This window comes from Nicotiana tabacum, chromosome 7 (genome assembly GCF_000715075.1).
Source record: "Nicotiana tabacum cultivar K326 chromosome 7, ASM71507v2, whole genome shotgun sequence".
Taxonomy (NCBI): domain Eukaryota; kingdom Viridiplantae; phylum Streptophyta; class Magnoliopsida; order Solanales; family Solanaceae; genus Nicotiana; species Nicotiana tabacum.
Window position 1 is genome coordinate 151563576 of NC_134086.1, and position 15879 is coordinate 151579454.

General features: G+C 39.5%; 1 protein-coding gene and 1 long non-coding RNA gene across 2 annotated transcripts; both read right to left on the bottom strand.

The window, feature by feature from the left end:
• Nucleotides 1-9909: 9909 nt before the first annotated feature.
• LOC142182590 (uncharacterized) lies at nt 9910-11861 on the bottom strand. The gene is made up of 3 exons (XR_012711403.1): nt 11424-11861; nt 11011-11067; nt 9910-10161 (listed from the first exon to the last, which is right to left on the bottom strand). It is a non-coding gene; the product is annotated as an uncharacterized LOC142182590 (long non-coding RNA).
• Nucleotides 11862-12549: 688 nt separating this feature from the next.
• On the bottom strand, nt 12550-15784 carry LOC107798734 (pentatricopeptide repeat-containing protein At1g11290, chloroplastic-like). The gene is made up of 2 exons (XM_016621765.2): nt 13539-15784; nt 12550-12935 (listed from the first exon to the last, which is right to left on the bottom strand). Exon 1 carries the CDS (start codon nt 15430-15432, stop codon nt 13543-13545), a length of 1890 nt encoding a protein of 629 aa, XP_016477251.2. The 5' UTR covers nt 15433-15784; the 3' UTR covers nt 12550-12935; nt 13539-13542.
• Between the last annotated feature and the right edge of the window lie 95 nt (nt 15785-15879).

Consider the following 15879-nt stretch of genomic DNA (forward strand, 5'->3'; position numbering starts at 1 on the left):
GACGAGTGATTGGGAGGACTGAGTGACTGTGAGGGCTGAGTGACTGTGATGGCTGAGTGACTATGAGGACTGAGTGAGTGTGAGGATTGCGTGAATTGATACTTTGAGAGTATGCATATGGTTTTATTACTAAGTTGCATCGTATTTGACATGCACATGACATATAGGCATAGAGATGTATTTTTCTCATGTTGTACAGTATCACGTCATTCATGACTTTTTACACACATTGATATGTGGGCATAGAGAGGTAATTCACACATGCTATCTGGAAAGAAAATGAAACATCATATTTACTGTTGAAAGAATTTTTGGGAAAAGTTACAGTTTTCAAACTTACTCTTATTCTTGACGATTTTGGGAAAGGATTTAGGCTTTCATTAGTTTACTTGAAAAGCGGAATTGTTTTCGGAAAGCTATGAAAAGGCTGATCACTTTATCTCTGAACTATTTCTTTATTTATTTACTTTACATTGTTATGAACTGCTATTTGGTTATTGCTGTTGTACTCGACCTATGTTCCAGCTGTGTTACTTTTTGAGTAACATGGAGTCAGTTGTACTCATACTATATTTCTTGCACATTGTGTGCAGATCCCAGATGTTGATGTTGCTGTGTTCGATGCGCGTTAGATTGGAAGATGTGCTTGCGTCCCTGTTGTAGCTGCATCTTGTTCATGGTAGCCTTAGATTTTAAAACTCTCTTTATGTACTTTTCATATAGAAGATGTATTAATTAATATCGTCTTTGTAAATTCTATTATTAGAAGCTCATGATTTGTACTATCAGTCCTCGAGAAATGAATAAGATTTAGATCTCTTATTTAAATTGTCTTATGGAATATTGTTGGAATTGGATAGGATAGTTTGCTTACCTAGCAGGTTGGGATAGGTGTCATCGCGACTAGTAGATTTTTGGGTCGTGGCATAGACCCTTGGCATCCCTCCTTCCAAAAACTACCCACCTTGCTCTTGGAGTGACTCGAACTCACAACCTCTTGGTTGGAAGTGGATGGTGCTTACCACTAGACCAACCAAAAAGGGGATAGGAAGTCGGGGTCAATCTGAAGTTCAGGAAGGCATCAAAAGAAAACCAAATGAAAACAATAATTGAAACATGCAACGTGAAACAAGAATAAAATTGTTCACAGAGGTCTGTCTCAAACAAATTGGCGCTCACCTATAGTCTACTCTTTCTATAGTTACTAAATTAAATAAAAGGATGAAAAATGGATTGCTCTCTGCTGTGCAAACTAGTTTATATAATATGTATCATTTCCATTTTTTTAGTTGGCTCCGATCACACAAAGCAAAACTACCAAAAAGATAAAGAATGAAATGTTTTTTTTTTTACTTCATCAACAGAGACAGCTTTAGATTGAAACCACCCAGTGTATTTTTAGGTGATCTCTTCAATGCATCAAGTCTATGAGCTCAGCACAATTTCAGTTAGATCTGCATATAGCCTTCCACAGTAAGAATTTAAAATGGAGATTTTCAATCCTTTGCTATCTACAAGATCTCTCCCAGATCCATGTAAATATCCTGACTATTTGACCTAGGTTGATCCTCCTTCAAGTAGTGGAGAAGCAAACGTTGTGCTCTATTTTCATTGTCTGATACGATTCATTGATGCTGATCACACTGGGTGCTATTAGAGGTAACCAAAATGGTTAAAAGAAAACAGTTATCCTCCCATATTATTCATCAAAAAATGGATTGAATAATGAACCATTTAAAAACGGGTCGAATATGGATAAAGAATCATATTAGTTAAAATAGCGCGGGCTAGCCAGTTTTTGGACTGGTCATTCAAAAATAGCTAGCGTTTGCAAGTTCATTGAAAAATAGCCACTATTTTACTGCAACAGGGACCGGTCCAGCATAATATACTGGAGATCGGTGCACATAGGCATCACTGAGAAGGTAAACAAAAAGAGAATTAGGAATGAACACTTATGATTAGGCTCTATTGCACGATCTAGATCAAGAAGAAAGTAATAATCCTAAATGCCCAATAGCCTCATGTTTATAAGTGTGGTGCACAACACACCATAAACAAGACTCTACTAGACACGGCTTGTAGACTCCCTAGGACTGACCTGCTCTGATACCAAGTTTGTCACACCCCAACCTTGGGAGGTGTGGCTGGCACCCGATGCCCGAAGGCCCGAGCGAACCAACCATGAGATATGATCTGAAATATAATAACCTGCAGGCAGAAGAGCCCAACACGACATATATATATATATATATAAACTAGGCCAACAAGGCTGTAACAACAGTATAACACCTATCCAGAAGGCCGATACAGCGATACGAAAAATATATATATACAATGACCGCTAGTCTTCAAGCCTCTAAGAGTGTAAGACAATCACAACAGGGCGGGACAAAACCCCCGACATGCCCAAAACCACACATATACATCTGTAATAGTACTTATGGACTCAAAGTCAGCAACTCCGAAGAAGTGGAGTGCGAAACCCAACGCTGATCCTGGGGGTCCTACTGAGGAGGCACGCCGCTCTGTCTATTCGAACCTGTGGGCATGAACACAGCGCATAAAAATGCGTCAGTACGAAATATGTACTGAATATGTAGGGCGACAAGTGTAACATGAAAAATGTAATTAACAAGAGAAGAGACATAGAGACAATTTGAATTCTAAAACTAGCCTCGGTAGGAAACTAAAATTCAACATGGATATAAATGTATGCTCGTGACACCGTCGTTCACTATCGCTACTTATAATATATCACATTATATAATAATAAATCCCTCTGTGGGGCTATAATATCCATAACATACCCGGCCATAATAAAGGCTCGGTAGAATCGTACCCGGCCACGTGAAGCTCGGTAATCCCAACTGATCAGTGGTTACACAATATGTGTCATACCCGGCCGTCTATAATGCGGCTCGGTAATGAAAGTAAATACATACATATACTAGATCATAAATTATATAGGTGCAATGCGAAACCAACCTTAAAAGACGTATTCTAAGAAGAGTCGAAGTGGCCTATCATCATTCTTCCCCGACTATCATGGTTGTGGCTAAAAATATTTAATTTTCAACTACGAGCCAACAAGTACTAAGAACATGAGAGTTGTGTATTATGAGTACCTTTGAAGTAAATGTTACTTATTCATGATTTATATGAACGTCGAAAGGAGAACGAGTAAAAGGCTCTAGTTCTTTTTAAGCAAGGAACAAGGAAATCCGAGAATTCATAGATATCCTCTAGAGTAAGCAATCTATGAGAAAAGATCAGGTCTAAGCATCTTTATAAGTTGAAGGTGAAATAACTCGAATCCGACGAGACAATTCGATAAACGTTTATTCGAATTCTAGTCATGCCGAAAAGTATAGCGAAAGCCCTACATACCTTGTCGATGGAGTTATATACTGTTTCCGAGACCTCGAAAGCCTTACGAATGATTTCCTACATAATACGAACAATTCAAAATTAAATTCAAACTCATAGCTTATATAATTCTTCATTTAGACATTTACGCGAACAACTTGTGGCCATGAATTTGTAGACTCTTTTGTAGATTAATTTCCCCCCAACACACCACCAAATTTTACTTTACTACATCTCCTCATCGACAGGATTCCACCCATGTCTTCACAGATCCAAACAACACAATAAAACCATATAGAATAGCCCCAACAATCAAGTCATATTAAGAGAGGTTTCTTAACAAAATCAAGAACATTTCTATAGAGGTTTCAACTATTTCTTAGGAATTCTTATGGTAGAAGTTTACAAAGATCAAAGAGGAAGTTAAATCATACCTTATGTGACCATAATTACTCAAAATTCGAAATTTCTTCAAGGCGGAGTCTTGCTATGAAAAGTGAAACACCGAAGAATTCACGATTCCGAAGCTACCATGGTGTTCTCCATCTTGAGGATGACTAAATTGTTGTTATGCTTGGCTAGATGGATGGGAGGAGTTTGAGAGGAAATCCCTAGGTTTTTGGTTCTGTTTTGGAGAGGATAAAACACAAGGGTTCTGTTTTAAAAATTGACTTAAATAAAGAAATTCTGACTAAACCCGACTAGGCACACTGTTCCCGTAATAGTGTGCACCCCTGTACGAAAATGTTAATATCTCTCAACTCCGAAGATGTATTAATGATCGGTTTATTACTTTGGAAACTAGACTCATAGACCTTCGATTCGGTAGGTAGAACACACCATAACTCCCAGTATATTGAGATAAAAGCTCATCAACATTTTATCCAAATTCCAGTGAAATTTAAACCAGTAACTTGCGCGCGATCTTTGTCGAATTTTTAATCACAACTCAAATGACTTCCAATCTTAACGTATAACTATCACGTCATTTAAATATCTCATAGAAATTATCTTCCTATCAAATTAGCCCATTTATAGTATGATAACGCCGAATACACAAGGTGTAACATTCTTCCCTCCTTAAGAACATTCGTCCTCGAATGTTAACGGTTAACCTAACTTCTGAATTTTTTTTAAAAAAAAAAATTCGCCAGAGTTTTCCCTATAAATAGGAATATCCAAAATTTGTCATCAGCCCAAACATACATATCTAAGGCCACACAGGGCTACACATCATAATAATAACATCAACTTGGCCTCACACGACCATTTACTTATACAATAATGATAATAAGAAGGTTAGCCATAACTTAATTACCTCAACTGTCACTGGTTGATATATGTGCAACACCTGCCATATTTGTCTCAAGCATATCACCTGAAGACTTAAATAAATGAGGGTATCTGGACTTCATGTCCTCCTCGGCCTCCCATGTCATTTCCTCTACATTATTGCTCCTCCAAAGTACTTTTACTAAGGCTTCCTCTTTAGTCCGTAGCTTACGGATTTGACGGTCAATAATGGCAACAGGTGTTTCTTCATATGACAAGTTCTTGGAAACTTCAATATCCTCGATAGGGGTGATGCAAGAAGGATCACCTAAGAATTTCCGAAGCATGGAAATGTGAAATACCAGATGGATTGCTTCTAATTCTGGTGGCAGGTCAAGTTTGTAGGCTACTCGCCCAATTCTCTGAACAATCTGATATGGCCCAACATATCTAGGGCTGAGTTTTCCTTTCTTACCAAATCTCATTACACCCTTCATAGGCGACACTTTCAAGAATACCCAGTCTCCCATAGCAAATTCCAAGTCTCGACGTCGGTTATCTGAATATGATTTCTGTCGACTTAGAGCTATACGCAACCTTTCCTGGATCAACTTTACCTTTTCTATAGCTTGTTGTACCAATTTGGGTCCTAGCAACTTTTTCTTGCCAACATCAAACCAGCCAATAGGAGATCTGCATTTCCTCCCATATAGTGCCTCATAAGGTGCCATCTGAATACCGGTGTGATAACTGTTATTGTAGGCAAACTCAATAAGAGGTAAATGATCTTCCCAACTTCCCTTGAAGTCTAAGACACAAGCTCGCAATATATCCTCGAGTGTCTGAATAGTGCGTTCGGCTTGTCCATCGGTCTGCGGATGAAATGTTGTACTAAGGTTAACAAGAGTACCCAAACCTTCTTGAAAAGACCTCCAGAAATTAGCTGTAAATTGGGCACCTCTGTCAGATATAATAGAAAACGGAACTCCATTTAGCCGAACTATTTCCTTGATATACAGGCCCGTATAGTCTTCAGCTGAATAGGTGGTCCTAACTGGGAGAAAGTGAGCTGATTTCGTCAGCTTATCCACAATGACCCAAATAGAATTGAACTTACGGCGAGAATTGGGCAATCCTATAATGAAATACATATTAATCGATTCCCATTTCCAAGCTGGAATCTCAATATTTTGAAGTAGCCCTCCAGGTTTCTGGTGTTCAGCTTTAACCTGCTGGCAGTTGGGACACTGAGCCACAAATGTGGCTATATCTTTCTTCATGTCGTTCCACCAGTATAGCTGACGAAGATCATGATACATTTTGGTTGAACCAGGATGAACTGAGTACCGAGACTGGTGCATCTCTGTCATAATTTGCTTACGAAGCTCCCCAACATTAGGTACACACCATCGGCCTTTATATTTTAAATTCCATCATCAGATTGCTCGAACAACTGCTTCTTCTGAAAAAGGATGCTCTCTTTAATTTTGACTAACTCCGGATCCTCAAATTGACGCATTTCTACCTCAGCTACCAGTGATGACCCCGCAATATTTTGGACTACTACACCCTGGTCACCTGTATCATGTAGCCGCACACTCAGGTTAGCCAATCAATATATCTCCTTAGTCATTTCAAATTTCCCAGCTTCTACATGCTTCAAGCTGCCCATGGATTTGCGACTCAATGCATCAGCTACCACATTCGCTTTGCCCGGATGGTACAAAATATCCACATCATAGTCCTTCAGCAATTCAAGCCATCTCTTTTGTCTCAAATTCAAGTCTTTCTGCTTAAATATATATTGTAAACTTTTGTTATCTGTATAGATATCCACATGAACACCATAAAGATAATGACGCCATATTTTCAAGGCAAATATAACGGCTGCTAACTCAATATCGTGAGTTGGATAATTGTATTCGTGCTTCCAAAACTGCCTCGAAACATATGCAATAACTTTTCCATGCTGCATTAGAACACATCCCAATCCAACCCTGGATGCATCACAATATACCACATAACCTTCAAATCCTTCAGGAAGTGCTAGAACAGGTGCTGATGTTAAGCGTTTCTTCAACTCATGAAAGCTCCTTTCACATGCATCAGACCATTGGAACTTAACGGCTTTGTGTGTCAATTTTGTCATGGGAGCAGCAATAGAAGAGAAGTTCTCAACAAATCTCCGATAATAACCAGCTAAGCCCAAGAAACTACGAACTTCCGTAGGAGTTGTAGGTCTAGGCCAGTTTTGTACTGCTTCAATTTTCTGACCATCTACCTTAATACCTTCATCGGAAATGATATGCCCAAGGAAAGCCACTGAATTTAACCAAAATTCACATTTGGAGAATTTAGCAGATAATTTTTGATTTTTCAAAGTCTGCAACACCACACGCAAATGATCCTCATGTTCTGCTTCTGATCGAGAATATACCAGAATATCATCAATGAAAACAATTACAAATATATCTAGAAATGGCTTGAAAACCCGATTCATTAAATCCATAAAAGTTGTTGGCGCATTAGTAAGACCGAAAGACATCACAAGAAATTCATAATGGCCATATCTAGTCCGGAAAGCCGTTTTCGGAATATATCTCTCCTTAACTCGCAATTGGTGATAGCCGGATCGAAGGTCAATCTTTGAGAAATATTTGGCACCTTGCAACTGATCAAACAAATCATCAATTCTGGGTAAAGGGTACTTGTTCTTGATAGTCACTTTGTTGAGCTGGCGATAGTCAATACATATTCTTAACGAACCATCCTTCTTACGAACAAACAACACTGGTGCACCCCAGGGAGATGTGTTGGGCCTGATAAAGCCCTTATTCAGAAGATCCTTCAACTGGGCTTTCAATTCTTTTAACTCAGCAGGAGCCATTCTGTATGCAGGAATAGATATTGGTTGAGTATCGGGAAGCATATCAATAGCAAAGTCAATTTCTCTTTCTGGAGGAAGACCAGGAAGTTCATCAGGAAATTCATTCACGACTGGAACCGATTGAAGAGTTGGAGATTTCACCTCCATATCATGCACTCGTACCAAATGATAGATGTACCCTTTCATAATCATCCTTCGAGCTTTAAGGTAAGAAATAAACTTTCCCTTAGGCGCTGCAGCATCACCTTTCCATTCAATAATAGGCTCACCTGGAAAATTAAAACGAACAATCTTTGTCCAACAATCTACATTGGCATAACAAGAAGCCAACCAATCCATACCCATAATGATATCAAAATCAACCATTTCTAGCTCATGCAAATCAGCTAACGTATGGCGGTCATGAATCTTCACGTCACAACTTCGATATACCCGTCTAACTACAACAGACTCACCCATTGGCGTAGACACCTCAAAGTCCTTATGCAACAATTCAGGCTCTCTATCCCATTTACTAGCAATGAAGGGGGAGATATACGACAATGTAGAACCAGGATCTATCAAGGCATACATATCGATAGAAAAGACGGATAGTATACCTGTAACCATGTCCGGAGATGACTCTAAATCCTGACGACTCGATAAAGCATATATGCAATTCTGCTGACCTCCTGAACCAGAAGCTCCAAATCTTCCCCTACCCCTTCCAACTGATGTCTGCATACTCTGCCTAGGAGGACGTACCGAAGAAGAAGAAGAAGAAGCCCTTGCAGATGTCGTCGACTGAGCCATACCCCCTCCACCTGTCATCGGACAATGTCTCATAATATGACCTGGTTGTCCACATGTATAACATGCATCAGAACCCTGGAGACATGGTCCAAAATGATTTCGGCCACATCGATCACATCTAGGAAACTGAGGCCTCATCTGACTGAACTCGCCTCTAAACTGTGGACCTGGGGTCCATGAACTCTGACTTGGACCAGAATAAGTGGTCTGATCCTGTCGTTGTCCCTGAAACTGTGGTGGTGCACTGGCTGCCGGATAAGATTGACGCCGGGAAACTGTGGCCTAAATCCACCTTGAAACTCTCCTGTGTTACCTGCGAACCGCGCCCTCTTCTGCTGCCCTCTATCATGCTCTCGATTGGCTCGTTGTTGCCTCTTGCGATCCTCTAGACCCTGTGCATATGCTTGAATACGGGCAATATCCATTCCTTGGTTTAGAGAAGCTGTAGTGCACTCATTTATCAAGTGTGCCCCAAAACCACTAACAAACTGGTGTACTCGATCACTCATATTAGCAACAATCGTAGGAGCATACCTAGCCAAAGAGTTGAACTGCATGCTATATTCCTGAACGCTCATATTACCCTGTTCTAAGTGTAAGAACCTATCTCGTCGGGCTCTTCGAAGCTCGATTGGCAAATATTGCTGTAAAAATGCCTCAGAGAACTCCTTCCATGTCACTGGTGGCACATTAGGCCCCCGAGTCTGCTTCCAAGTCTCATACCATGTCACAGCAACATCACGTAGTCTATAAGAAGTAAACTCCACTGACTCAACATCCGTGGCATGTATAATTTGTAAGGTCCGTTGCATAAGATCCAGAAAATCCTGTGGGTCAGCATTAGGATCAACCCCTGTAAATACTGGAGGATCCAAGTTGATAAAGTCCCGAACTCTCGCACTCACGGACCTATCAGCAATACCGAGGGTCTGGTGTTGGGCCTGGGAGGCCACTATTCGAGTCAGCAATTGTACAACACTCCACATGTCTAGGTCCTGATCAGGAACAACTGGGAGAGGGACTGGAGGTATGTTAGCTCCTCTACGCCCTTCCGGGGGTGGAGGGAATACTGCCCCGGAAGCCTAAGAAATAGCCTCATTTTGTGGCTCATGTTGATCTACATTAGCAGGTGGCACTTGACTTGTGCTCTTCCCGTCTCCTCATCCAACCTCTGAATAAATTTCATAGCCACTTGTCGTCTCCTAGTGTTATCCATCATTGAGAAGGTAAACAAAAAGAGAATTAGGAATGAACACTTATGATTAGGCTCTATTGTACGATCTAGATCAAGAAGAAAGTAATAATCTTAAATGCCCAATAGCCTCATGTTTATAAGTGTGGTGCACAACACACCATAAACAAGACTCTACTAGACACGGCTTGTAGACTCCCTAGGATTGACCTGCTCTGATACCAAGTTTGTCACACCCCAACCTTGGGAGGTGTGGCTGGCACCCGATGCCCGAAGGCCCGAGCGAACCAACCATGAGATATGATCTGAAATATAATAACCTGCAGGCAGAAGAGCCCAACACGACATATATATATATATATAAACTAGGCCAACAAGGCTGCAACAACAGTATAACAGCTATCCAGAAGGCCGATAGGGCGATACGAAAAATATATATATACAATGACCGCTAGTCTGCAAGCCTCTAAGAGTGTAAGACAATCTCAACAGGGCGGGACAAAGCCCCCGACATGCCCAAAACCACACATATACATCTGTAATAGTACCTATGGACTCAAAGTCAGCAACTCCGAAGAAGTGGAGTGCGAAACCCAACGCTGATCCTGGGGGTCCTACTGAGGAGGCACGCCACTCTGTCTATTCGAACCTGTGGGCATGAACACAGCGCATAAAAATGCGTCAGTACGAAATATGTACTGAATATGTAGGGCGACAAGTGTAACATGAAAAATGTAATTAACAAGAGAAGAGACATAGAGACAATTTGAATTCCGAAACTAGCCTCGGTAGGAAACTAAAATTCAACATGGATATAAATGTATGCTCGTGACACTGTCGTTCACTATCCCTACTTATAATATATCACATTATATAATAATAAATCCCTCTGTGGGGCTATAATATCCATAACATACCCGGCCATAATAAAGGCTCGGTATAATCGTACCTGGCCACGTGAAGCTCGGTAATCCCAACTGATCAGTGGTTACACAATATGTGTCACACCCGGCCGTCTATAGTGCGGCTCGGTAATGAATGTAAATACATACATATACTAAATCATGAATTATATAGGTGCAATGCGAAACCAACCTTAAAAGACGTATTCTAAGAAGAGTCAAAGTGGCCTATCATCATTATTCCCCGACTATCATGGTTGTGGCTAAAAATATTTAATTTTCAACTACGAGCCAACAAGTACTAAGAACATGAGAGTTATATATTATGAGTACCTTTGAAGTAAATGTTACTTATTTATGATTTATATGAACGTCGAAAGGAGAACGAGTAAAAAGGCTCTAGTTCTTTTTAAGCAAGGAACAAGGAAATCCGAGAATTCATAGATATCCTCTAGAGTAAGCAATCTATGAGAAAAGATCAGGTCTAAGCATCTTTATAAGTTGAAGGTGAAATAACTCGAATCCAACGAGACAATTCGATAAACGTTTATTCGAATTCTAGTCATGCCGAAAAGTATAGCGAAAGCCCTACATACCTTGTCGATGGAGTTATATACTGTTTCCGAGACCTCGAAAGCCTTAGGAATGATTTCCTACATAATATGAACCATTCAAAATCAAATTCAAGCTCATAGCTTATATAATTCTTCATTTAGACATTTACGCGAACAACTTGTGGCCATGAATTTGTAGACTCTTTTGTAGATTAATTTCGCCCCAACACACCACCAAATTTTTCTTTACTACATCTCCTCATTGACAGGATTCCACCCATGTCTTCACAGATCCAAACAACACAATAAAACCATATAGAACAGCCCCAACAATCAAGCCATATTAAGAGAGGTTTCTTAACAAAATCAAGAACATTTCTATAGAGGTTTCAACTATTTCTTAGGAATTCTTATGGTAGAAGTTTACAAAGATCAAAGAGGAAGTTAAATCATACCTTATGTGACCATAATTACTCAAATTCGAAATTTCTTCAAGGCGGAGTCTTGCTATGAAAAGTGAAACACCGAAGAATTCACGATTCCGAAGCTACCATGGTGTTCTCCATCTTGAGGATGACTAAATTGTTGTTATGCTTGGCTAGATGGATGGGAGGAGTTTGAGAGGAAATCCCTAGGTTTTTGGTTCTGTTTTGGAGAGGATAAAACGCAGGGGTTCTGTTTTAAAAATTGACTTAAATAAAGAAATTTTGACTAAACCCGACTAGGCACACTGTTCCCGTAACAGTGTGCACCCCTGTACGAAAATGTTAATATCTCTCTACTCCGAAGTCGTATTAACGAACGGTTTGTTGCTTTGGAAACTAGACTCATAGACCTTCGATTCGGTAGGTAGAACACACCATAACTCCCAGTATATTGAGAGAAAAGCTCATCAACATTTTATCCAAATTCCAGTGAAATTTAAACCCGTAACTTGCGCGCGATCTTTGTCGAATTTTTAATCACAACTCAAATGACTTCCAATCTTAACGTATAACTATCGCATAATTTAAATATCTCATAGAAATTATCTTCCTATCGAATTAGCCCATTTACAGCATGATAACGCCGAATACACAAGGTGTAACAAGTATATTATGCTGGAGTATTTTTCGGATTTTGAACAATATTTTCGTCAGATTTATCTTTACATGAAAAGTAGCTAAATTTCGATTACTTTTGAAACTGTGGCTATTTTTGAATGACCACTTGTAAATCTGGCTATTTTTGAATTTCTTCCCACCATATTATCCACTTAGAAAATGGTTGACCAAATGGATAATTAATGTATTTAACTTTTACATTTGTAAAACCTCAAATTGAAGTTCCTCAAGTTTGGAAGACTTGGAATTCTCTCATAAATGATCATATTTAAGAAGCCATGGATAATATGGATATCCATATTATCCGCCGGATAAACCTGTTTTTATTCGTCTCATATACGGGTCGGATAATTAATTCGTTTTTTTTTAAATTACTTGTTTTGACCCGCTCATATCCAACCCGACCCGCCCGTTTGCCATCCCTAGGTGCTATCATGGTAGCAAGAGATATCAGACAGTGATGGTTCATCTATTAATACCCATTATTCTTCTGGACTTGTATAGGCTGCACCAATTAAAATATATTTGTATGGTTCAGCTTAAACTCTTGCAAAGGGAAATAACACGTTAGTAGCAAGAAGGCATTCCACCTTGATGTGCAATTCACAATTCAATCTGTGGGGAACCTTTGGGATAGGATGGCTCACTTGTGCTCTCTTTTTCCAAAGTGGCATTTCAAATCCTATAATGCTGTATTTCTATGAGGCCAGTTTTTAGACCTGAGAATCTGTGAGAGAAGCTCCTATTCGACTTCAATACTGACTGTCATCACTATTCAGAAGCCTTTATGTCTTGGCAGTTGCTATGAAGCCAAAGCAATCAATCCTTGGACGCAACATCAAGTCAGAGATCTTGCCATTGCACCTGCCAAAAAGAGGTGTGTAACCTATTTTAGAATATATGCATAGGCAAAAGTAACCGCCATTTCCTATCAACGACAACATGAGATATTAAAGACTATATACAAGTTAAAGATCATACAAATTGTAGTTTCTGGAACAAGCATGCGCCTTTTTATCAATCAAAGTTTGTCTGGAACAAACTTTATAGCAGAAAAGGAAACATCTTCTCCTTTTTTGCCTCGCCCTTTCCTGGAACAAATGTCTCTCAGATAACTCGTGAAACATGTATATCAACTTAAGCTCAATCCAACCACTGGGCTTGAAGAATTGGACCTTCTTGGCACATTTTATAATGCTTTAGTAGAATAGTAACTTGACATGTTATTATCTTGTCATATACCCGATAAAGACCAAGGAATTTCAAGTTCTAAAAGTGAAAACTCCAGAGAACATAAGAAGGAAAATAATTGAGATTTTCATTTGTCCAACTTCTGAAAATTTTGGTTGAAATAAGGCAACAAAATTGGCGAATAAGAGGACACTTAAAAGAAATTAGATTTCACAAACATAGACTGGGTTTCCAAGTAGATGAAGTACTGAGATACCATCTGTCTATTTTCTCTACCTTTCTACAGACTGGTTTCAATTAAGCTATAACCGAAGTCTTTCTTCAAATTCTTCTCATCCATGAGTTGCCTCAACTGTTCTACCTCTTTCCATCTTCCCTGCTCTGCGTATAAGTTAGACAGAATCACAAAAGAGCTTGTATTTTCTGGGTCTAAAGCAATGAGCCTTTTGGCAACGATCTCACATATTTCAATTGATATGCAAGTTTTTCTACAGCCAGCAAGCAGAGTTCCCCATATCCGCTTATCAGGCTCGATGGGCATGTTGTTGACGAATTCAAGAGCTTCTTCTACATTGCCTTGACGACTAAGCATATCAACCATGCACGCATAATGTGCAAGTTTTGGTGTAACACTGAATCTCTCTTCCATTGCATAAAACCAGTTCCATGCCTCATATTCAAGACCACAATGACTGCAGGCAGATAGAGCAGAAATGAAAACAACATCATTTGGTTTAATCCCAGTGTTTAACATGTCTAAGAAACACTGAAGAGCCTCATTTCCATGCCCATTAATTCCATAGCCATTGATCATTGAGCTCCAACAAATAAGATCTTTGCTAGGACATTCACTGAAAATTGCCTCCCCTTGGCTTATGCGTCCAAATTTGCAATACATGTCAATAAGTGAGGATATCAAAAAGGCATTTGATGTATTTCCAATTTTTACCACTTGTGCGTGTATACCTTCTCCAATCTCTTCAGCAGCCATCGAAGAACAAGCACGTAATAGGCTGACATAGATGATCTCGTTAGGCTTCTCATTTGCTGATCGCATCTGCTGATATATATCAAAAGCATTACTAGGCAGTTCGCTTTGGGCATATGCTGCAATCATCGTACTCCAGGCAATAAGATCTTTTGGTTTCAGGTGATCAAACAGACTCCTGGCCGACTCAATATCACCAAAACCACCATACATGTGAAGAAGAGCAGTTACTACCGAAACAGATCTCGAATATCCCTGCTTGAGCACGAGGCTGTGAAAACACTGCCCAATTTTAATCTCATCCAATTGTGACAATGCTCCAATTACTTCGCGAATAACACTCTCATCTGGCTCATAGCAACAATATCTCATTTCAGAGAATAAACTCAAAGATTCACTGAAACTGTCGTTTTCTACACATCCATGAATCATAGTCCTCCATGAAACAAGATCCTTCTTCTCTATTCCGTGAAAAACAGTTAGGGAAGGCTTCAAACTCCCACATTTAGCATACATATCCACAAGGGAATTTTGGATATTAACATGAGAAATAAACAAACTTTTTATTGAATAAGCATGAATTTCTTTTCCAACTTTCAAAGCACCAAGATTGGCACAAGCAGGGACAATCCCCACAATGCTAACATAATTTGGTTCCACACCAAAGGATAGCATTTTCCTGAAAAGCTCAACAGCCTCTACGTACTCTCCACTCTTGACACAAGCTGAAACCATTGCACTCCACAAAATTACATCTTTGCCTCTTGTGTGATCAAATAATTTCCATGCGGTATCCATATCCCAAATAGAGTTAACACCAACAAGAGCCGTCACAACGGGCAGTTCCAATTCAAATCCCATTTTGATTGTGAACCCGTGAATTCCTTTGACCATAGGCTCCCATTTTTCGACAGCTCTTATAATGCTTAAAACTGTCACGTAATTGGGTTTGTGTTCATTTCTTAGCATTGTTTTGAACAAGTAGATGGCTTCGATGGATTGGTTTTCCCTCACCAAACTGGATATTTTTGACGTCCATGATCTCACATTTTGTTTTCCAGCAAACTTAAGTGGGTGCAAAAAAAAGGAGCTTTCGCGCATGTTCAATGAAATTCGCGACGAGTAATTTCTCTTTGGAAATTTAGTAAACAGCTTGTATGCATTTTTAACTACTAACTTCATCAACAATTCATTGAACAATAAAAGTCGCCAAATCGGGCTAATATTCTATTGGATAAGCACATATGCATATGCAAAGAGAGAGACATGCAGAAGAACCAGCATAGCAGCACAACCAAGCTGAGACCTTGTTGTGATGGCGAGGAAACTTCTGTTTTTGGTTCTGTCCCTGTTATCTTAACTGTTTCTGGTAACCATATTAGTCCCTAACTAATGGCTCAATAGCTGTTTGGTTCTTCAAATTAGCACATATCTCCCCGTGTCATATAATCAAATGAACTAAAGAACTTACCACGTCTGCAATTTTTTATTGTTACCTTTGGTAAGAGTTGTTCCTTTGACTTTGGTCCTCAATTCAAATTTCTCGGGGAAAAGTTTTATTGTGGTCGAGACGCAACCAACAATAGTTGACAAGTGTCTGTTGGGCCCCACATTGCCAGCAGAGGGGAA